This window comes from Mesoplodon bidens (genome assembly GCF_964165515.1).
Source record: "Mesoplodon bidens genome assembly, chromosome: 6".
Taxonomy (NCBI): domain Eukaryota; kingdom Metazoa; phylum Chordata; class Mammalia; order Artiodactyla; family Ziphiidae; genus Mesoplodon; species Mesoplodon bidens.
This window is the reverse complement of record NC_138162.1, coordinates 506,477-526,523: the sequence shown is the minus strand read 5'-3', so window position 1 is coordinate 526,523 and position 20,047 is coordinate 506,477. Positions and strand designations below refer to the sequence as shown.

The following is a 20,047-nucleotide window of genomic DNA, read 5'->3' as shown; positions in this document are numbered from 1 at the left end:
TCTACTCAACTTAAATTTTTTTTTACTTTAGAAAAGAGTTCTTACAACAATAAAAAATGAGAAAACATTCTTTTAGATGTGTCTGTTGCGTCTAGGAAAGAATCAGATGACCTTGTACATTCACCTGGACTGTACCCGCTCCGTGTGTGTTAGAAATGGCTAGTGGAGTTCCCTGGTGGCGCAGTGGTTAAGAATCCGCCTGCCAATGCAGGGGACACGGGTTCGAGCCCTGGTCCGGGAAGATCCCACATGCCGTGGAGCAACTAAGTCCACAAGCCACAACTACTGAGCCTGCGTGCCACAACTACTGAAGCCCGTGCACCTAGAGCCCATGGTCCGCAACAAGAGAAGCCACCACAGTGAGAAGCCCCTGTGCACTACACCGAAGATTAGCCCCCACTCGCCACAACTAGAGAAGCCCGCACGCAGCAATGAAGACCCAATGCAGCCATAAGTAAATAAATACATTTATGAAAAAAAAAAAAAGAAAGAAAGAAAAAGAAACGGCTAGTGATGCTCTCAGGCCCCATATGTGAGGCTACGGGCACTTGGGGAGAAGCTGGCCTCAGAGGGAATGGATGTGTGTGGACAGGGCCAGGGTGGCTTTCAAAAGGGGTCGTGGGATTGTGTAGACTCCAGAACAGCCTGAAGTTTGAGGGTTGGGTGGGCTTGGCGGGGTGGGGTAGAGCCAGGCTGCGGCTCTGCCCTCCTTCACCCTGTCCGTGCCTTCGGGAATGGGGCCAGCAGAGGTTGAAGGGAGGTTGGAGGAAGAGGTCAGTGACAGAGGTCTGGTGGTGGCTGTTCATGTGGGGAGATGGTGTGCGTGGGCTGGCTGAGGCTCGGGCCAGTCTCCAGGCTGGGCTTGCCTTTGGACGTTTGGATTTGGGGGTGACTGTCAAGAAGGAGTTTGGCGTGTGGCAGATGGTACAGATGTCTTCGTGATACACTTACTACGTGTATTGAACAGTAAGGCTAGCTGATGTCCGTTGGGCACTGATGTGTCACCAATGGCTTCAAGCATTCTGCACTGTCCTCAGGTGAGAAAGCAGCGAGGCAGCAGGAGGTTTATGTGACCTGACCACACGGGTGGAGAAAGGAAGAGCTGGGACGGGATCACACGATGACATGGCAGGTGGCAGGGCTCAGGTTCGCTGGTGCCTGGCGCTGGCACCCGCGAAGGGGTGGGGCGTGTACTGTTCTCTTTCGATACAGGTATCTTCTGTATCTTAGATCTAGTTTTCCACTGGAATTTTCTGAAGAATTTGTTTCCATCACATACAAAAGTAGACAGCTTGGGCCTGTGCGCTGATTGGTCTCTCAAAGCGCATCATAGGTGTCATGAAATTTCCACCTCTACACTCTGTGTATTTTTTTTTTTAAATACAGACATTTTTGACATAACTACATGTCATTTTCATACCTAACAAAATCCACAGTAATTCAGTATCATCCAGCCATTTTAAGATTTCCCTCCAGTTATGTCAGAACGTCACTTTACAGTTGATTAGTTCGAATTAGGGCCCAGCATAGCCTGCACCTTGCATGGCTGTTCTGTTGAAGTCCGAGGGCCGCAGCCATCTCTTTCTCAGCTGTAGCTTCTCCCATCAGCCTGGTGAGGAGACTATGGCAGTGGTCTTGCAGAATGTCCCACTTTCTGGAATTCTGTTAATGATTTTTTTAGGGCCAGTGTATTGATGAGCCATGCTGCCCACTTTGCTCTTTATATTGATAACCTAAGTGTGATAGATGACGTGATATTGAGTGATTTCCCCTGTGATGGTTTTATGTTGCCGAAACTTTGGTTGAAACTGAGTCAGTAAGAACCTGGAGTTTGGAGTGGACTGACTGACCCTGGTTTTTAGGGTGGCGCCCAGTGTGCTGAGTCCTTGTGGTGCAAGCGGGGCCTGAGTGAGGCACGCAGCTGACTGTGCCCTCTGCCAGCCAGGCGTTCTGACTTCTCAGGGCGTCCAAGGTTTTCACCTTGATGTCGTCCAGGCTCCGTGGAGTACAGGAGCTGGGAGTTGGCCAGCCTTAAGCCCTGGGGTAGGGTCCTGAATCTCCACCGCATCCTGTTGGGCTGTGTGCCTGTGGGCACCCATGCCCGCCCCCCGGCCACGTGGCCCCAGGGCGCTGTCATGTACAGTGGGAGCGGCAGCGTGGTGCTCCACACGGAAGGGTCCGAAAACCTGATTTTGTCAGCAGACCACATTGTGGCAACGGGACTGTCCAGATTCCTTAGAGGCTGACGTGTGAACTAGGACATCGGCGTGTTTGTGGTGTGACTGTCCGCTGCGAGGGAAGTCACACTGCGGGTGAGCGCTCTGTGCCCCGCTCCCGGGTTCGTGTCTTTGGGACAGATGCCCGCTCCAGCCCAGTGCTTGCCGGCCACTTCGGGAGCTGGTGGCTCGTTCTCATTTTCCTCCACAGTCAGGTCCAGTTAGCGGGTTTCAATCCGTAGAAACTTGGGGCATGGGGTGCCGAGTGGCGAGGCCCGTGCTCTCCGGGGGGCGGGGGGGCTTCCACAGCACCTGGCGCATCTCTTGGTTTGCCATGTCTTCCCCGTGGATCGGGGTCCTGTGGGGAGACCTCGGCTGTGGGGCCCAGGCTGGGCTTGCCCTGACCCCGGTGGGGGGCCTCCCAGTGGCTGGGAGAGCAGAAGGAGGAGCGCGCCCCCTGAGTTGCCTGCTGCCGCCGGGCACAGTGCCCCGGAACTCAGTGCCTAGGACAACAGCGATCCTTGTCCCTCTCGAGGGCCAGCGATTCTGGTGGAGCTTAGAGGATGGCTCTTTTCTGGCCCAGGAGTCTGGGGTCTCAGCTGGAAGACGCAGCACTGGGAGTGGGTGCATCTGAAGGCTCTTCACTCACGTGCGCATTGGCACTCGGCTTCTCCTGTGGTCCGGGCTCCTGCGTGACCTGACTTCAGATATCAGGGGGGACATCACTTCAGCCGCATCTCAGGGTCCAGGCCCAGTGAGCGGCCAGGGCACACAGAGCCCACCTTTTGGGGGGAAACGTGAGCACCATCCAGTAGCAGGGCATGGAGGATGGGAGACATGTCGGTCTGGCCATCTTTGGAAAAATATAGTAGCTGAGAGAGTTCTAGATCAATGGAACAGCGAGGAGGTAGCGCCTTTGGTTTTCTTCTTTGCAGAGAGGCCAGTTAAGGGTTAAGTAACAGATGGAAAGGGAGTTTGTTCTGATATTTCAAAATCCCTTAGACGTAATGTATGGGGCCACTTTGGATATTAATTGTGTTTTCCAAATTTAGGAACTAACTCTCCTTTTTCTGCCAAGGGGAAAAACAAAAAGACAAAAGAGGGACAAGGAAATCTGTGAGATATTGAAAGGATTCATTCTTTTTCTCCCCACCCCTTTTGATAATTAGCTAGTGAAATTGGTATGTGGAAAATAGTTTAAAATTAGGGGGTGGGCGGGTAGCGCTCTACATCTCAGAAGTTTCTTGGACTGCAGATGCATCCCATCTTTGAGAACCTGTTTGCTGCTTACAGCCCAGCGTTGGCATCCCTCTGGTTCTCAGGGAGGGGATGCCACTGCTGGTCCAGGCCTTGGGCAGAGAGGGGCAAATGGCAGGTCGGGTTTGGCATCTCCTGTTATGGCTAGAACCAAAACCTCCCTCTTTGTGGGAGAGAAGGTCCCCTTTGTGTGTCCCGTGCTGGGTGCTGTGCAGTGGTCTCCAGGGCACAGGCCGAGGCAAACCTGGTGGCCAGTGTGGAGGAGGGGCTTTCCTTTCAGTAGTCATCAGATGAGCTGAGCGAGCCACGCCTGCCGCGAAGATGAGTGTCGAGAGGGTTTCTCCTCCTTTCTCTTAATACCGTGCTGTTGTTGGGCCTCTTTATAGCTCAGGTAGATAAGCCCTGAAAGCTGACACCCCCTCCCCCAATCCAGCACACGCGCCGCACAGCCCTCTGGAGCCAGGATAGAAATGCTGGTGGCCAAGTTGGGAGGGCAGCAGTTCCCTGGGGGCACTGACTGCATCCTTTCCCGCCTCCCCAGCACATGGAGCTGTTTTACATGGTTCTAGTCAAGTTCATCTCAAATTCTTTCCGAAATGGCTTTTGCTGCTTTTAAACTTAAAATGTGCGTGTAGCACTTAAAGATGAACCTTCTCAACCTTTGTGCTTGAGACAGGAGTTCTGTGCAAATGCAGGGGTGATGTGACATGCGTGGAAGCCAAGTGGCCTGGGCCTGCGGAGGCCGAGGAAACCGTCAGCTCTGGCTGGAGGCGGGGGCTCCAGTCCTGCAGCTCTCAGGCCTGAGGCCCGACCGCAGAGCTGGCCCCACAGCGAGTGCAAGGTCTGAGAGCCGCTGTGTCAGCTTTTGTGTTTTTCTGGAGCTGGCTCTCCTGCCCCGCCCTCGGGGTTGGCCTGGCCCTGGGGGTGGTCCAGGGTCCCCAGCACACCATTTTGAAGATGAAGTATTTGGAGGCAGTTTTAACTTCCTGGTACTTCTGTGACTATAACCTTGTTGTTGAGGTTAGCACTTCTGTGCAGGGAGAGCGTGTGGGGGCCGCTCACTCCAAGGCAGCTTGCGGTCGGGTCTCCTCTCCGAGCCGTCCCGCCCGCTGTGGGAGCCCGGAGAGGGCGGGACCCTGTGCTCCCTCCCCTCAGAGGCCTTTCCCCTCCCCGCTGAGCGGGTGGGGGTCTTACTCTCAGCTCCTGGGCAGGGCAGCAGACGCAGAGGGAGGTAGAAACTGAGCTCCCTGGTGATGGTCGTTGTCGTGGTGGTTGTTACTGGTTTGTGGACGTGACCACATTGTCTTTTTCTTTTCTTTTTTAAATATTTATTTATTTATTTGGCTGCGCCAGGTCTAGTTGCGGCACAGGGGATCTTCGTTGTGGCATGCGGGATCTAGTTCCCTGACCAGGGATTGAACCCGGGCCCCCTGCACTGGGAGCATGGAGTCGTAACCACTGGACCACCAGGGAAGTCCCTGTCTTCAGCATTCAAATTGAGAAAGTTATTGAAATCTATAATTTGTCTATAGGCTTGTCCTTTTAATACACATTATCCAAAATATATCTAGCCCTTACTTACCTTTGAATTTTAGGAATCTTCTAAGGGGTAATGTCAGAATTTCTATGATCATTCTCCCACCATCTGTCGTTTATTTAACAAAAAAGAAAAAAGTCAGCAGTGTGGTAGAAGTCGTTGGGTGGGCACCTGGGAGGCAGAGCCGTGGGACCCTCTTGTGCGGGGAGTGAGAGTCTGGGTCTGCCCAAGGCTGTCACCTGGGTGGGAAGGCCCCTCGCCTCTCAGGTGAGCAGGTGCAGGTGCCAGTGAGGAGGCTCACGGGTCTGACAGTTAAGTACAAAGGATTCCTTGTAATTTTCCTGGAGAGTTAGTGGAGGTTCCTCGTAGAATCCTAACCTTAATGATCTGTGCTGTGTGGTTGTCCCTTGGTATCTGTCGGTTGTCCCTTGGTAGCTGTTGGGGATTGTTTCCAGGACCCTCTGCAGATACCAGACTCGTGGATGCTCAAGTCTCTTATGTGAAACACAGTGCTGTTGTTTGCATGTAATCTAAGCACATCTTCTGTATACTTTAAATCACCTTCTGATTATTACTTATAATACCGAATACAGTGTAAATGCTGTGTAAACAGTTCTAAGTACATTGTAAATGTTATGTAAATAGTTGCCGGTGCCTTGCAAACTGGCAAATTCAAGGTTTGCTCTCTGGCACTTTCTGGAGTTTTTTTCCTGAATATACTTGATCTGCAGTTGGTTGAGTCTGCAGGGGTGGAACCCTTGACACAGGGGGCCGACTGTGTGTGTAACAAAAACTGTCTTTTTGAAAAGCATGTAGAAGCAAACGTTGTAAACTGAGGCTAACTGCACCACGACAGATTGCACTTGGTGCTCATTCTTCTCATGTCCAGTGATGGCCAGTGGGGGTGGATGGAGGCCCTGGGCCTTGAGGAGGGGATGCAGGCTACCTTGACGTCACCTACAGATAGCGCTGTTGGAGCGGCAGGTGGTTCTTATGTGCTTGTTCTGTGGCTACACTTAGCGGGAGGGACACCAAATAAGCGGTGCTGCTGTGAGAACTGGTACAAGATATTTGTTTTACTCACTAAGAAAATCCGAGTGAGACTTAGCAGATGGAAGTCTGCATCCCTGTCATAGAAACGCGGTCGCTGTCTCCTGTCCTGTGACGTCACTACAGTGAACACAGCCACCCGCCAGTGTCACCTAAAGATGACTTTAGAATATGACTTCTCTGGTCTTTACATCTGGGTATTTCCCCCCTCCTCCACTTTTTTGTTAAAAAACAAACGACTCTACACTTTTTCTTGGGAAATACTCTCTGTAATATCATGCAGCCGGAATTGGTTGCCTGAGTGTACTTCAGCTGCTTCTCATCTACCATGGAGTTGGGGGGTCTTTGCTGCACAACTGTGCTCTGTGGGATCTGAGACCGGTCTGTGTCGCTGGCACAGGTCCTGGCCACTGCCCTGTGCGGCAGGGTGCCCTGTTGTCCCGCACGTGGGAGCAGGCAGGGTCCAGAGCAAGTCGAGGCAGGGCGGGTTCTTGGCGGGGCAGCTGCGGGGTGGTGGGAGTCTGGTGTCTGAGCGGCCGCAACCACACTGAGGGCTGTGTGATTGGAAGTTAACTTGAGGAGCATTGACTGAAACAGGAAAAATACGCAACGTAGGAGCCGTGAGCTGAGTTTTATTCCGGATCTTACCGAGGACTGTAGCCTGGGAGACAGCTTCTCAGTAGCTCTGAGGGGCTGCTCTGAAGAAGTGGGGGAGTGGCCAGGATCTGTGTGGTCTGGGCCAGGGTGTGTGTGCAGCCACGCACACATCTCGGTAGAAGGTAACTGCTAGTCACGGGGAAGGGGTATTTCCATTAATGATTTTAGCCCTTTTTTCTGTGTATGGGAAGAGGCAGGAATTTGGGTTCATTAAAATTCTTCTGAGATATCTACTCTCTAAGGGGCCTGTTTTTCCAAAGCACAGAGAGCCTCTCAGGGTGCACTGTCAGTCAGCACTGCACTGGCTCAGACTTAACCCTTGTAGAACGGGTGGTGGGCGCGGGTGCGTTCTTTCTTTTTAAGGATACCTGAAGACCCTAGCAAGACTTTTTTTTTTTTCACCACCTTGAGATGTTTTTGTTGAAATGCATATGGTATGGGTAACAAGCGACCTCCCTGTGGTGCAGGTGGGACCTCTTCCCCCAGAGATGGGTCAGGCCAAACACCCCAATGGGGCAGGCAGTCTCCCAAGTGGTAAAAGGGAGCCAAGTTCGGGAAGGCCTCCCATGCCAAGGCATAAGAGATGGTGTGAGAGCAGGACTTCATAATTCCTTTGGTGTTTTTCCTCTGCATTTTATTTTCTTCTGTGTTCTCTTCTCTTATGAAGAAATTGTTTGATTAATAATTCTTTTTCTTTTTAGGAGTATGATTTCACAGGGCAGAGAATATTGCCTTTTGAAACGTAAGCATTTGCCATTCCAGAATTACAGAGACCTAGGGTCCTTCTGTCCTTTGCCGATCCTCACAGACTCAGTGTAGGGTGGCCAAGTTCAGCAAATAAGAATACCAGATGCGGGACTTCCCTGGCGGTTCAGTGGTTAAGAATCTGCCTTCCAGGGCTTCCCTGGTGGCACAGTGGTTGAGAGTCCACCTGCCTATGCAGGGGACACGGGTTCGTGCCCCGGTCTGGGAGGATCCCACATGCCGTGGAGTGGCTGGGCCCGTGAGCCATGGCCGCTGAGCCTGCGCGTCCGGAGCCTGTGCTCCGCAACGGGAGAGGCCACAACAGTGAGAGGCCTGCGTACCGCAAAAAAAAAAAAAAAAAAGAATCCGCCTTCCAATGCAAGGGACACGGGTTCAATCCCTGGTTGGGGAACTAAGATCCTACATGCCGCGGGGCAGCTACGTCTGCTGCTCTAGAGCCCGTGCGCTGCAACTAAGACCTGACGCAGCCAAATAAATAAATAAATAAATAAATATTTTAAAAAAAAAAAAGAAAAGAAAACCAGAGCCTGATGCATGTTAAAGTTATGAAGAAAATTAAAAAAAAAATACAGGATGCCCAGTTACATTTAAAGTTCAGGTAAACATACTTATGCTAAAACATGGCTTGTCATTTATCTGAACTTCAGATGTCGCTGGACGTCCATGTCTTGGGCAGCTTGTTGCACCCACTGCCCTGTGTTGGCCTTACACATCCAGCACGGGGTCAGATTCTACCTCACGTCTTGGGATGTGTTTTTTCCCTTAGGGTTTGTGTGTATTAAAATCTGCCAATTTGCATTTAAGGAAAAAACTTCACAAACTGGAAAGTTTTCTTTCTTTTTTCTCCAGCCACATCAGCTCCTTAGGATGTGAAAACTGATGCTCCAAAGGGTAGAGTTTGTTCTTCTGGGAGGGGTGGTCAGACCCAGCTCGCAGTGAGCGTGTGGCTGTCGCACTCCCCAAGGGGCGTGCTGCCGCTGCCGCTCACTGGCCATTCTGGCCACCTCCTGGGCAGACTTTGTACCCCCGCCCCCGTGCCTTTCAGCTGGGTCTAACTGGGATTTTATCAGAGGCGGTGAAGAAGTCGAATGAGGGTCTGGATAGGCTGGTGGAGGGACTCTTACTGTGAGCAGTTCTGGCATCATGGGTCCCAGCTCCAGTTTTACTGTGAAAAACGGCAGGTCACCGAATGTGAGGACGCGAGGAGGGTTAGGACCAGCTGGCAGGGCTGAGCCTGCAGGGCATTGATGGAGGACAAGGCTGGAGGGGGACCGGCCTGTTCTCCAGTGGACAGATGGACTTGAGAACCTTAGCCACATGGTGCAGAGTCAGAGGGTTTTCTTATGGTTTCTGTTCTGTTTAAGGAATGTGGACACTCGAGGCAGGAGCGCTTTGTTTTTGCATATTCAAGAAGAGTTGAGCCTGACTTCCTTGGCAGTCCAGTGGTTAAGACTCCTTGGTTCTACTGCAGGGGGCTTGGGTTAGATCCCTGGTCCGGGAACTAAAACCCACACGCAATGTTGAGTTTAGGACTGTAAAGATTCCTGATTCTGGGAAGAGAGGGGTGTCCTAGGGTGTAGCCCCACCCCTCAGGACCCCACACCTCCCTTCAGTTTTTCCTCACTGCTTTCACCCTGTAAATGTCTTTTTATTTAGAAGTTTGTATGTAAAAGGCTCTTTGACTGAAAGGAGCCCCAGAATCTCTGCAAATCCCAGGCTCTGAGAGGATTCCCTTTTTCAGTCTGGGTGTGGGAGTGTGATATGAAGCCTGCTCCTGAAATGTTCTGGAGTTTGGGCAGATGTGCTGAGGATAAAGAGGACAAAAAGCCTTGGAAGGAGCTGTTTTTCTGGAATTGTCGTGTCTCGGTGGTGCAGTGGACGAGAGTTACACGGCGTGTGTGCCTTGTGTACACCTGGTGAGCTCACATGGCCCCCGCTGGTTCCCGCTGCAAGCTGTGGATTCTTAGTCGTGCCCAAGTTTGTGGCATCTGAAAAACGGAGTGCCTGATGTTTACGGATGAGGTCGCTGGTCCGGGTTCCCGGTGCTTTTGCGGGTGGGGTCTGACTCTGGGGTTGTCTGTCTTCCAAGGAGGAGGTGAAGGAGGTACAGGTCCTTCCTCATTGGGACGCATGGGCCTTGGGGAGGAGATGGGGCCCAGCCTTGCGGTTGAAACCGCGTGATTTAGGCGGTGGCCGTGGTACTCGAGCAGGGTGAGCAGGTTTGGCCCGTGCGGAAGGAGGGATGGGAAGTGGGGCAGGTCGTCTGGAGGGGGGACCCCACTCCCTCACCTCCTGGCTTCCTGAGGGCGGGGTGTTGGGGTCTCAGGCCACGGGGGCCACGGCTCTCTGGGCTACGGGCAGGGCCACCAGGGTGAGCTGCCAGCAGTGGGGCGGGGGCTGTGCCTTCAGAGAAGCCGGGCTGGGGAGGCCTCCGCCCGGCCAGTGACCTTGGTCAGCGACGTGGCCTGGGGGAGAGTTTAGATGGTTCTCTTGGCAGTTCTGTCAGGAGAGAGACCAGGCTTTTGGGACACGAGTTAGCCACTGGTGGACCTTCACTGGTGTCGATTCTGTTGTCTGTGTGTGAGTGAGAGACTGGCCTTTGGGTTCTGTGCCTCTGCGGTCACGTTGACTTAATTGAGAACTTGAATTGCTGGCCTGTTGTTCATGCACATGAACGTGGTTCACTCCCATACAACTAGGTAGACGGTTGTAAATGGAAAGGTCTTGATTTGAAGTCGAGTAATTACCTCAAAACTTTGTTTTAACCCATTGTTTTGTTTTGCTTCGATCAGGGAGAAAGAATAACCTGCTAGGCTAGACAGGGTTGAGGTAAGTAATAACATTTTTTTATTGTGAGCTTCATGAATATGTGCTGCTCTTCCTTTTTATGCAAGAGAAATTGGCCACTGGCGGGGCCCGTGTCTTAAATGAGGCACAGCAAGTGTTAGAGCAGAGCCCTAGGGCAGGTTTTGTCAGGTAGAGGCTTGTACAGAAGTTTCAGACCCAGAGAGTATTCCTTTTCTTTGGTACTTGTTTTTCATATTCATCTGATAAGCTAATGTGTCCTTCATTTGGAGACTTCATAGCATCCCTGACTCCAGCACACTGTCCCTTGCCCTACAGGTGTCAGCCGCTCGGGTGTGCCCCTCCTTGCCCACCCCTGCCTGACCTCTGCCCTCCCTCCTCCCCCGTGCCACCCCCTCCCCCGGCCCTCCTCTTCCACCCTGTGCCACCAGCAGCAGTCACTCAGAGAAACGAGTGAGGAGGTGCTTGGGTTTTAAGTAGGAGACAGAAGTGAGGCAGAGATGGCGGTGCTCTGTTGCCGGGTCTCATGCTCACCCAGGGCCTGGTGTGTTGTGAGCACGTCAGCGGGTTCCTGAATGCACTCGGGTAGACACAGAGCAAAATGGTGGCCCAGTCTGGCATTATTTGAAAGTGTGTTACATAATATTCTTTTTTTTTGGCTGTACGTGGGCCTCTCACTGCTGTGGCCTCTCCCGTTGCGGAGCACAGGCTCCGGATGCGCAGGCCCAGCGGCCATGGCTCACGGGCCCAGCCGCTCTGCGGCACGTGGGATCCCCCCAGACCGGGTCACGAACCCACGTCCCCTGCATCGGCAGGTGGACCCTCAACCACTGAGCCACCAGGGAAGCCCCATAATATTCTTAAAACAGACATTTTTGGGGGAAAGGTCATGAACCGTAATTTTGTGGGTGGACATGTGGCTGGTGCTGTGACAGGAGGCAGCTGGTTTGCCGCTGAGTTCACAGGGTCCTGGGGGCTGTGCCCGCCCAGCTTGTCTCCGGGCACCCGTTGTCACCAGTCAGGGCCTGGGGCCCAGAGGTGTTGTCAGCGGTCCCGGTGTCCTTGCTGTGGGGCGGTGGCCCCAGAGTGAGGATGAATTCAGTCACTAAGCGTGTCGTTTGGTGCCACCCTCTTGATTCCTGCTAAGGTGCCGACAGCATTGCCCTTGCACCATCTGTGCAGATGTCAGTACTGTGAAACGGGTGAGTGGGATCCTGCTGGTGTTACGAAAAGAGTCTTGATCTCTGGAAGGGTCTTGGGGACCCCAGAGAACTCCTGTTTCAGGGGGTTGAAGGGTGTAGGTGGTTGGCAGTTGGGATGCAGCTGTGATGGGCTGGGAGAGGCAGTGAGGCCCGGCCACGTGGGGCTGAGGGTAAAGATGAGGCACAGCCCTGCCTGGCGCTGGATGGACGGTGGGAAATCAGGGGCCTGGGATCAGACATCCCGGCCCCACTGCCCAACCCGGTGGGGACAGGTCATGGCATCATTACTGAGAAATGTGGCCAGGACAGGTCCTGGGAGGTGACGCCTCAAGTCAGGTGCTGCCAGTGAGGTCAGGGGGCAGGCGGATGAGTTAAGATGAGTGAAGCAGGCCTGGGCAGGAGGGCGTTTTCTCCGGTCTAGACCCTAAGGGTCAGTACCTACATGCAGGAGTAAGTGGAATCTGACTTGGTGCTGGCCCCGGGTGTCAAGAGGCCAACTCTGTGGGGCACCCCCCGGGAGCCTGTCCAGGCACCCCACCAGTGTCGCCACAGCTCCTCACTGTTTCAGATTCTGGAAACCCAGATTTTTTGTACGCTCTCCTACTTTTTAAATGTTGATAGTTCATTGAAGGTGGAAACAGCTGTGCCATCTGGCTCCTCAGCCTGCTGCTCCTTTGGGGGTTCCCCCCACCCCGCCACTAGTTGTCTTTATGTCTCGGTTCTCCTGCTCTCTCCGGACCTGTGTCCCACAGCCAGTGCCGGAACCCTTGTGTTTGCCCGCAGTCCTGGGCTCCCGGTGACACGGGGTGCAGGCGCAGCAGTGTGTGGAGCCCCCAGTGCACGCGTGTTCTGTGTCCTCGCGTATCCTGGGCTGCGGGTCTGCTGGCTCCGCGTCAGGCACCAGGTCCACCGTCCTCAAAGCAGCTCCTGGAACAAGTGGTCCCTGCCTTGCAGCTGCAGAAGCCAGGTGACCTTGGCAAGGTGCAAGGGGACAGAGGAGCCGGGTAGGGCCCGGGTCCTCAGGGTCCACGCCTGTGCTTCTGCGCCTCTGCCGTGGACCAGTTCCCCTCTGGGAGGTCCTTGCAGCTGCCTCTCTGTTCCCTGCAAGACGCCCTGTCGTCATTGCAGTCCTACCCTGTGGGCCCCGTGGCCGCACAGCGTGCTTCCAGTCTGAAGACTTGCCTAACGTTTCCTTTTTAAAACACTTTAATTTGAAATAATTTCAAACATACAGAAAAGTTGCAAGATTAGTACAGTGGCTCCCGTCTACCCTTCACCCAGACTCCACTTGTTATGTCCTTCACATGTGCCCATGTGTGCACACACATGCACCTTGTCTCCTCTGTCCCGCACGGAGCTAAGTCCAGGTTCTTATTTACTACAAACAAGGACATTTCTCTGCATAACCATCAAGATATCCGATATTGACACAACCGTCTGGTCTGCAGTGCATACAGGTGTCACGGTAATCACACGTGAACACGGTGCCCGGTCGCTGTGCGTGCAGTTGTCACAGTAGTCCCTTCACAGTGCTTTCCCACTCCGGACGGGGAGTTGAGGGGACTCCAGCTCCTCGGTCTTCCTTTTCCAAGGGCACATCACGTTGCTTTCTGGAAACCCTGGTGGCAGGAAGGGTTAGGGTTAGGGTGCGTCCCATCAGGAGACCTGCCGCTTTGTCTGTGACCGTCCCATGGGCGAGGCTCCAGGTTTCTCCACGAAGGTCACTGCTCTTCCCTTTGTACTTGAGGACAGTGTTGCGGCGAGATACTTTGAGATTCTGTAAGATCCCGTTTCTTACGAAACTTCCTCCACGAGTTGTAATGGTGGCTTCAGCTCCCGGCCCTCTCTCTGCCTTCAGTTGTTGGCATCTAGGATAAGGAGCTTTCCCTGTTGGATTTATTTGTTATCCATTCATTTATTTAATGCTGGTGTTTATTCACTGGTTTACCATTCCTGTTCCTGTCATTATTCATTCTGATGCTCCAAGTGTCGCAAACTCCGGAATGAGCATCCCTTGGGTCTGTCCTGGTTCTTGGACGCGCCCTGCCAGTTTGAGTGCTTCGTTCTCAGGCACAACCCGAGGTTCTAAGCTCCTCTTGTGCCCCTGCCCTGCCTGGAGTTGGTCCTCTCTGCCAGGAGCCTCAGTCTCTCCGTGGAGGTGGCACGTGGGAGTCGAGATTCTGTGCTGGTGCCGCCCAGGGGCCCTCGCGCTGCTCAGAGCTTCTGCTGTGCGCACTGCCGTTGGCTCGCATCTTCTCTGGAGGTTTTCCTCCTCCTGTTGTGTCCCCATATCCCAAGCTCACTCTGGGGTTAGTTGAGGCTCTTCTTGCAAAGCAGAGACTGAGGTCACCCATCCACCTTTTACTGTCGGGATTGTCACAGCCCCTGCCTGCGGGAGAGCTGGCAGGGGTTTCAGGTGTCTGCCAGCAGTTCTGTTTGGTTCTGGTTTTGTTAGTGGTTTGAGCTACGTGTTCCACCTGTAATCCTTTCCTGGTTGATGTCGATTTTGTAGGTTGCTGGCCCTTTGGAAAAGGCAACGAAAACCATGTTCCCTCTTGCTAGGTACATATAGGTTCAACTCACAGAGCATCTGGGTTCAGGAGATTTCTGTCTTTCTTGCCCTGGTCGTGGGCCGAGCTCACCCGCAGCCTCAGTCAAGGCTTCCCGACGTGGCACTGGCGGTGCCCGCAAGGAGCAGGGTGGCTGCACCGTGACGTGTGGACTGTGCGTCTGGGCTGTTCCAGTGCCCCTCAGGCTTGCGCCACACCCGGTCCCCTAGGAAGACCCTGTTTTTCTCTGCCACACTCTTTCTCAGCTCCTTCCTCCTGCCCGGCACTGCCGACGGGTTGGGGACAGGACAGCTTCCCCCCTTTGGACCCTGAGTGCTCGTGCTGGCAGGGCAGACAGGCTGGTGGTGTGCCTGGTGGTGGTGGGACCAGCGGGGCCACAAGGCGAGGTCCAGGTGAGCCTGTCTGAGAAGGTGGAGCTCGGCCTGCTGAGGGGTGGCGGGGTCCAGGGGCCAGAGGCTGGTATCAGGGTGTGGGAGGGGTGCCGAGGGGAGCAGAGGCTGGGCTTTGCCGTCCACGATGAAGGCTTGTTTCTCCTTGATGAGGAGGGATGTGTCAGGTCTGACTCCATAAGAAAGTACTCCCCTCTTTCTGGGAGGAAGGCTGTGAGGCCTCGAGAGTTTCCCGTAGTGCCTGGCACCAAATTCCAGCTTCCTAACTGCAGAAGGGGCAGCAGGGAGTTAGTTGGCCAGTGCCAACAGAGCAGGACTGTTAATCCAGGCCCATGGATGGAATGAACACAAGGCCACTGGGAGGGGCTGGAGAAGAGCCCCCAGCTGGCTACCCCTCACCGCTGCAGCCTTGCCCCCCTGTTGATAACGTCACAGCACCCCACACTCTCGCTGCAGTTAGTGTGTTTGTTTCTTATCCCCCGACTGGAACAGGGCTCTGAGGACTTTTCTGAAAAGGACCACACATGGCTTTGACCACAGAGGTCTCTGTCACTCTTGTCTGTTATTGTTCACAGGCCTCTGGTGATATAAAAAACACTGTCAGCTGGCCCTGTGGCCTGGACCCTGCTGTCCACTGAGGCCTCCCCTTGGGCTGGCAGGTGCCTGGCACACGACAGGTGCTCAGGAACGGTGGCTGGCCTTCATCCACGTGGCCACGTACACGACTGAGCTCCTCAGCTCCTAGAACAAGGGACCCTGTGTGACCAGCTAGGAGTGGATGTCCACCCAGGCGCCGTTGGCTGTGGTCTGGGGGCCAGGACTGGGTAGTGCCAGTGAGACCCTACCCCTGTGTGTGTGTGCATGCACACGTGCCTCAAAAAACAAGTCCTCTTAGGTCCCCTGAGGAGTTCTCAGGGGCCCCAGGGATCCTCAGCTTACACTTTGAAAACCACTGGGTTTCAAACCAGTGGTCAGGCCAGACGTGGAGCCCTGGGAAGGTAGGAGAGTGGAGCCTGGAAGTGGCCGGAGGGAGCTGGCTGTGCTTGTGCCCCTTCTTGGCCCGCAGGCCTGGGGTGGTGGAGTCAGTGGGTGGGGACTTCTGGAGGTGCCAAGGAAGGAGGGCGCCGTGGGGGTGGGGGTCTGGGTGGGGGTGGGCACTGCTCCAGGGAGCTGCCTGACCCCAGTGAAATTAGCAGTGGGAGCCAGGCTCAGGAGGAGGGTTCCGGGAATATGTTGTGGTGTCTCTTGAAGAAGACATTCCAGAACGTTACGCAAGTGTTATGGGAGCTATGCCCCTAGACTCTGGATGTCCAAGCGAGATGCCTAGAGGGTCTGCGTCAGCTGCTCCCCCTGTGGACCGGACGCCTGCAGAGACCCCGCTAACTTAAGGGTGTGTTGTGTGTTTCTGTTCGTTCTCTAACCGGACTCTCACATTCCCGAAGGCAAGATCTTTGTCTTAAAACCATTGCAGGAGGCATCGTGTAATTCATGTCTCTGTATGGTAGACTCAAATATTTAGTGATTCAGGTTTTTATTGAATTTTCTTGATTTAGCCATTTCTCTAACTTTTCTGTAGGTTGTTGGACATTGGAAATACTTAGATGAATTGTTGTCAGCAGCAGAATGCACTTTGAAATAAATTGTAGCATTCCTATAATAGAGAAAACATTTGCAATTTTAGTTATGTAAGCCATGCATTCTTGTTATTAAAAGACTATCCCCCCAATACAGTTGAAGTAGAGGTTTCCTGGGACTGTGGTTGACTGGTCCTCCTCCCGAAGAGACGGTGTCAAGAGCATTTTCCACTGGCTTGAGGTTCCCTGTCCGTCCTGTCCTTGGTGGTTTAGTTTTGGTTTGGATGCGATGCCCACGGACAGGAGTCCTGCTGGCGGCGCCCGGCTGACGTTTATTTCTCTTTAGCAGGCGGTTCCGGCGAAGGGGGAGACCAAGCAGGACTGTGGCCTGGGAGCCGAGCTGCCGAGTGAAGGTAAGGGCGCCCGGGGCCCCTTGCCTGGCCACCCCTCCTCGGCCAGGCCTGCCATGTGGCCTCCTCCTGTGGGGTCCCGGGCTCATGGTCCTCTGGGAGGGTGAAGGCCCTGTGCGTCCTGGTCCTCAGGGCGCCGTGAGGCCAGCAGGGGGGCGGCCGCACCAGGTCTTGGGGTGTGGAAGCTGCCGCGGAGGTGCCAGGAGGTAGAGGGAGGCTGGCAAGGGGCTGGTACATAGGGGAGCTTTTGGAGGGGCGGGCCCGGAGTCGGGCTGGGAGGTGCTGGCTCTGGGACAGACCATGACAGGTAAACCCCACTGTCCCACCCAAGCTGCCTGGGGGTGCCAGCCAGGCCCCTTTGGAGAGCAGCGTCCTGGCTGGATACCATGAGGCCGGCGCCTGGGAGCCTCAGATGCTGGTGTCCGCCTGGCCGTGTCTGTTCGGGGCCTCCTGTGCGAGCAGCAGGACCGTGCGGACGAGAAGCGTGTCTCAGTGTCGTCCTGCTGGCCGGTGGTGTGGCGCTGTCCCCACTGACATGGGAGGAAACCCGCCCGCACCGCGCTCCTGCCCCTTGTGACGGCGATTGCCGCCTGGTCCCGGCCGCACACCCGCGCCACCGCCCCAGCCTGGTCCCTGGACGATGTCTACCCGCTTCTCAGCTGGGTGGGGAAGAGGCTGGCTCGGGGCCTAGGTCAGGCAAGCTTACCCGGGCTGTCAGACGCCCATCCGGCCCTGCATCCTCTGAAGACACACATACAGTGGCCCATGGGTGGCGGAGGCCAGTCTGGAGAGGTTGCCATGTGTGCAGCAGTGGGAGGCGAGGGCCCCGCCTTTCCAGGTGCTGCAGGGAGACGGAGGCCTGTGCCCCAGTGTTCTGGGTAGACCTGTGAGCTCGGTGCGGGCGGCCCTGAGCCTCCCAGGACGAGACCTCGAGTAGCCTGGTGGCAGGGACTACCTTGTGCCCTAGGCCGGCAGCCAATTTTTGTGTCTTCCCCGAGCTGTGGTGCGGCCCCCACGACGGGAACTGCCGCGGCCCTGCCTCCCTGGTGCGCCCACATGCTGCTCTGACACCTTTTCACATCCACGGGGTCCTCTGCTTTTGTGACCGCCCCGTGCACACCCGAGGATGACGGTGGGTGAAGGCAGAGTATGGGCCCCCGGCTTGGGGCTGGTGGCAGGGCAGCCTTGCTTGAGATAAGGGACCCAGCAGCCCAGTCCACAGGGCAGGACCGTCTTACCTGTGAGTGTGTCACTTAGCATGTGACCAAAATGCTTCAGGTTCTAGTAGAGCTGTTGGGGCTCAGGGAGCTGGGTGGGGTGGGGGTTGGGCAGCTGCCTGCCTGGCTTCCCAGGGCTGTTTCCAGCCTCACCCTCTCTCTCCCTGGGGCATCTTCTCCAGACGGCCCAGCTTGGACCGAAGGCCGTGGCCCTGCCCTGCTTTCTGCCCTCACCCTGCACCTCAGGGTGCCTCATCCGGCCCACCGGCCCCTCTCTGCTGCACCCCGGCTGGCCCTGGGGCGCTTCCCTCCCGGAGCTGCCCCGCACGCTGTCCTGCCTGTCTCTTTGCTCACAGTGGTGGGACCTCTGAAGACCTGCCTCAGCGTTTTCCTTCTGGCGCTGTCCTCCTCCCTGTTCCTTGAAATGTTCCCTTCCTTGGGCTCCCACCCTGTCTGCCCTCCTGGGCCCTTTTCTAAAAGAAGTTGTGGATGAGTGATGCCAGGTGCCAGTCTCCTCTGCACATGGCCCCTGAGCCCAGGCCTGGGCCCTCCTTTCAAGGAAACTCCAGACTGATTCCTGCAGCAGCTGCACCACGTCCACGGCCACCGTCAGCAAGGGTGGCTCCCGGCAACACTCGTGGGCACCTTCTTTTTGCTTACAGCTGTCCTAGTGGGTGCAAAGTGGTATCTTGTTGTGGTTTTGATGTGTATTTCCTTACTGGCAGGCGATGCTGAGCATTTTTTTTCATGTGCTTATTAGCCATTTTTGTATCTTCTTTGGAGAAGTGTCAATTCACATCCTTTGCCCGTTTTTAAAATTGGTTGTTGATTTTTATTAATGCATTGTCAGAGGTTTTTAAAAATATATTTTAGGTACAAGTTCCTTATCAGATGCGTGATTTGCAAATACTCTCTTCCAATCTATGGGTTGTCTTGTCACTTTCTTGATGGTATCCTTTGAAGCACAAAATAAAGTCCAACTTATCTGTTTTTCTTTGGTTGCTTGTGGTTTTGTTACAGCATCTAAGAAACCATTGCTTCATAGAAGATCATAAAGATTTATGCCTATGTTTTCTTCTTATAGTTAGATCTTGGAAACGTTTTCAGTTATTTTTTGTATATGGTGTGAGGTAAGGGTCCAACTTTATTCTTTTGCAAGTTGAGATGCATTTGTCCTAGGAGCTTGCCTTTCTGAGCCACCCCCGGGTGGCTGTGCTCGACGCCCTGTGACTGTCCGCATCCCCGTCCTCCTTTGTGTTGGGAGAGGCCCATTTCCCCTTCCTTTGCTGTGCTTTTTCACTATTTACTTTGCTGTTTGTGAAAATTTATTTTCCCTGCACATTTTAGAATAAGGTTATGGAGTTCCTCAATACACTGATTGGAATTTTGATTAGGGTATCATTGAACTTAGAGAGTCAGTTTGAGGCGACTTGCATCTTGTATTTTTGCCATCACATTCAAGGTCGTGAGATACTTCTATTAAAATTTTTTTTCTCTGCAGAGACTTTGCATGATCTTGGTTGAAGTCTTATATCCTTTATAGTTTCCCTGCTTTTTTGTGAATACTATCTTTTTTTTTTTTCTTATGTTTTCTCAAAAGTTAAGGGCAACGTAGAAAAATGCCTTTGGTGTTTGTACTTGATTTCAGATTTGGCAGCCTTGCTGCACTCGTGTTTGACTTGCTGACGGACCAGGTGTGCAGGAGAGCCCAACCCTTGTCGCCAGGCCTTGCTCCTCGTTTCTCTCTCCCGTGGGGTCCTCTGGGACCCCACTCTTGTGTGAACCTTTGTGGTGTTAATGGTTGTCCTGATGTTTCTGATCTTACGTGGAATTCATGCAACATTTCTGAATAAGTGTATCTTTGCTGCAGATTGGCATGCGGCCTTGTCCAAGTTGAGTAGGTTTTCACCTATTCTGTTTTGCCAAGGGTTTTAAAAAAAATTAATAGCTGTTTATTCATTCAGACAGTACTTACTGCACTCGTGTTTCTGTGCTCAGGGTACAGTAGTGAACATGGACCTCTCCTTCCAGGGGCCAGTACAGTAGTGATGGAGTCATGGCAGGTGATGTGCTGTAAACAGGGGTACAGGGGCGATGGGTGGTGGGGTCTTGGACGTGACCACAGCCCCTCTGCACCCAGCTCTGTAACTGTGAGCTTTCTGCTGGGGTCTGTAGTGAGGCTCCGCGTGTGTCGATCTGCTGGTGGGAAGTGTGTTTCTTGTTTATCAAGTTGTGGAGGAGACGCGCTTCAGAGACCAGGGGTTTGTAAGGAGGCTTCTGGCTGACAGACTGAGAACTCGCCCTGTTTTTTTTACGTCTGTTTTTGGGAAGCTGCTCCCGAGGCCTTGCTTCCCGTCTCTGAATCCTACCCAGTCTTGTTTTCCTGCGGTGAATTTGT

At 54.0% G+C, this 20,047-nt stretch overlaps 1 protein-coding gene across 8 annotated transcripts in view; it reads left to right on the top strand.

The window, feature by feature from the left end:
- EHMT1 (euchromatic histone lysine methyltransferase 1) overlaps positions 1-20,047 on the top strand; it is a 146,452-nt gene that overhangs the window by 53,190 nt on the left and 73,215 nt on the right. For 6 of the 8 annotated variants that reach the window (XM_081237347.1, XM_081237344.1, XM_081237349.1 and 3 more), the window contains exon 2: positions 16,369-16,435. In XM_081237347.1, the coding sequence (XP_081093473.1) occupies positions 16,369-16,435 (67 nt within the window). The remainder of the gene's footprint in view (positions 1-16,368; positions 16,436-20,047) is intronic. The other 2 variants (XM_081237345.1, XM_081237351.1) reach the window with 1 other exon arrangement.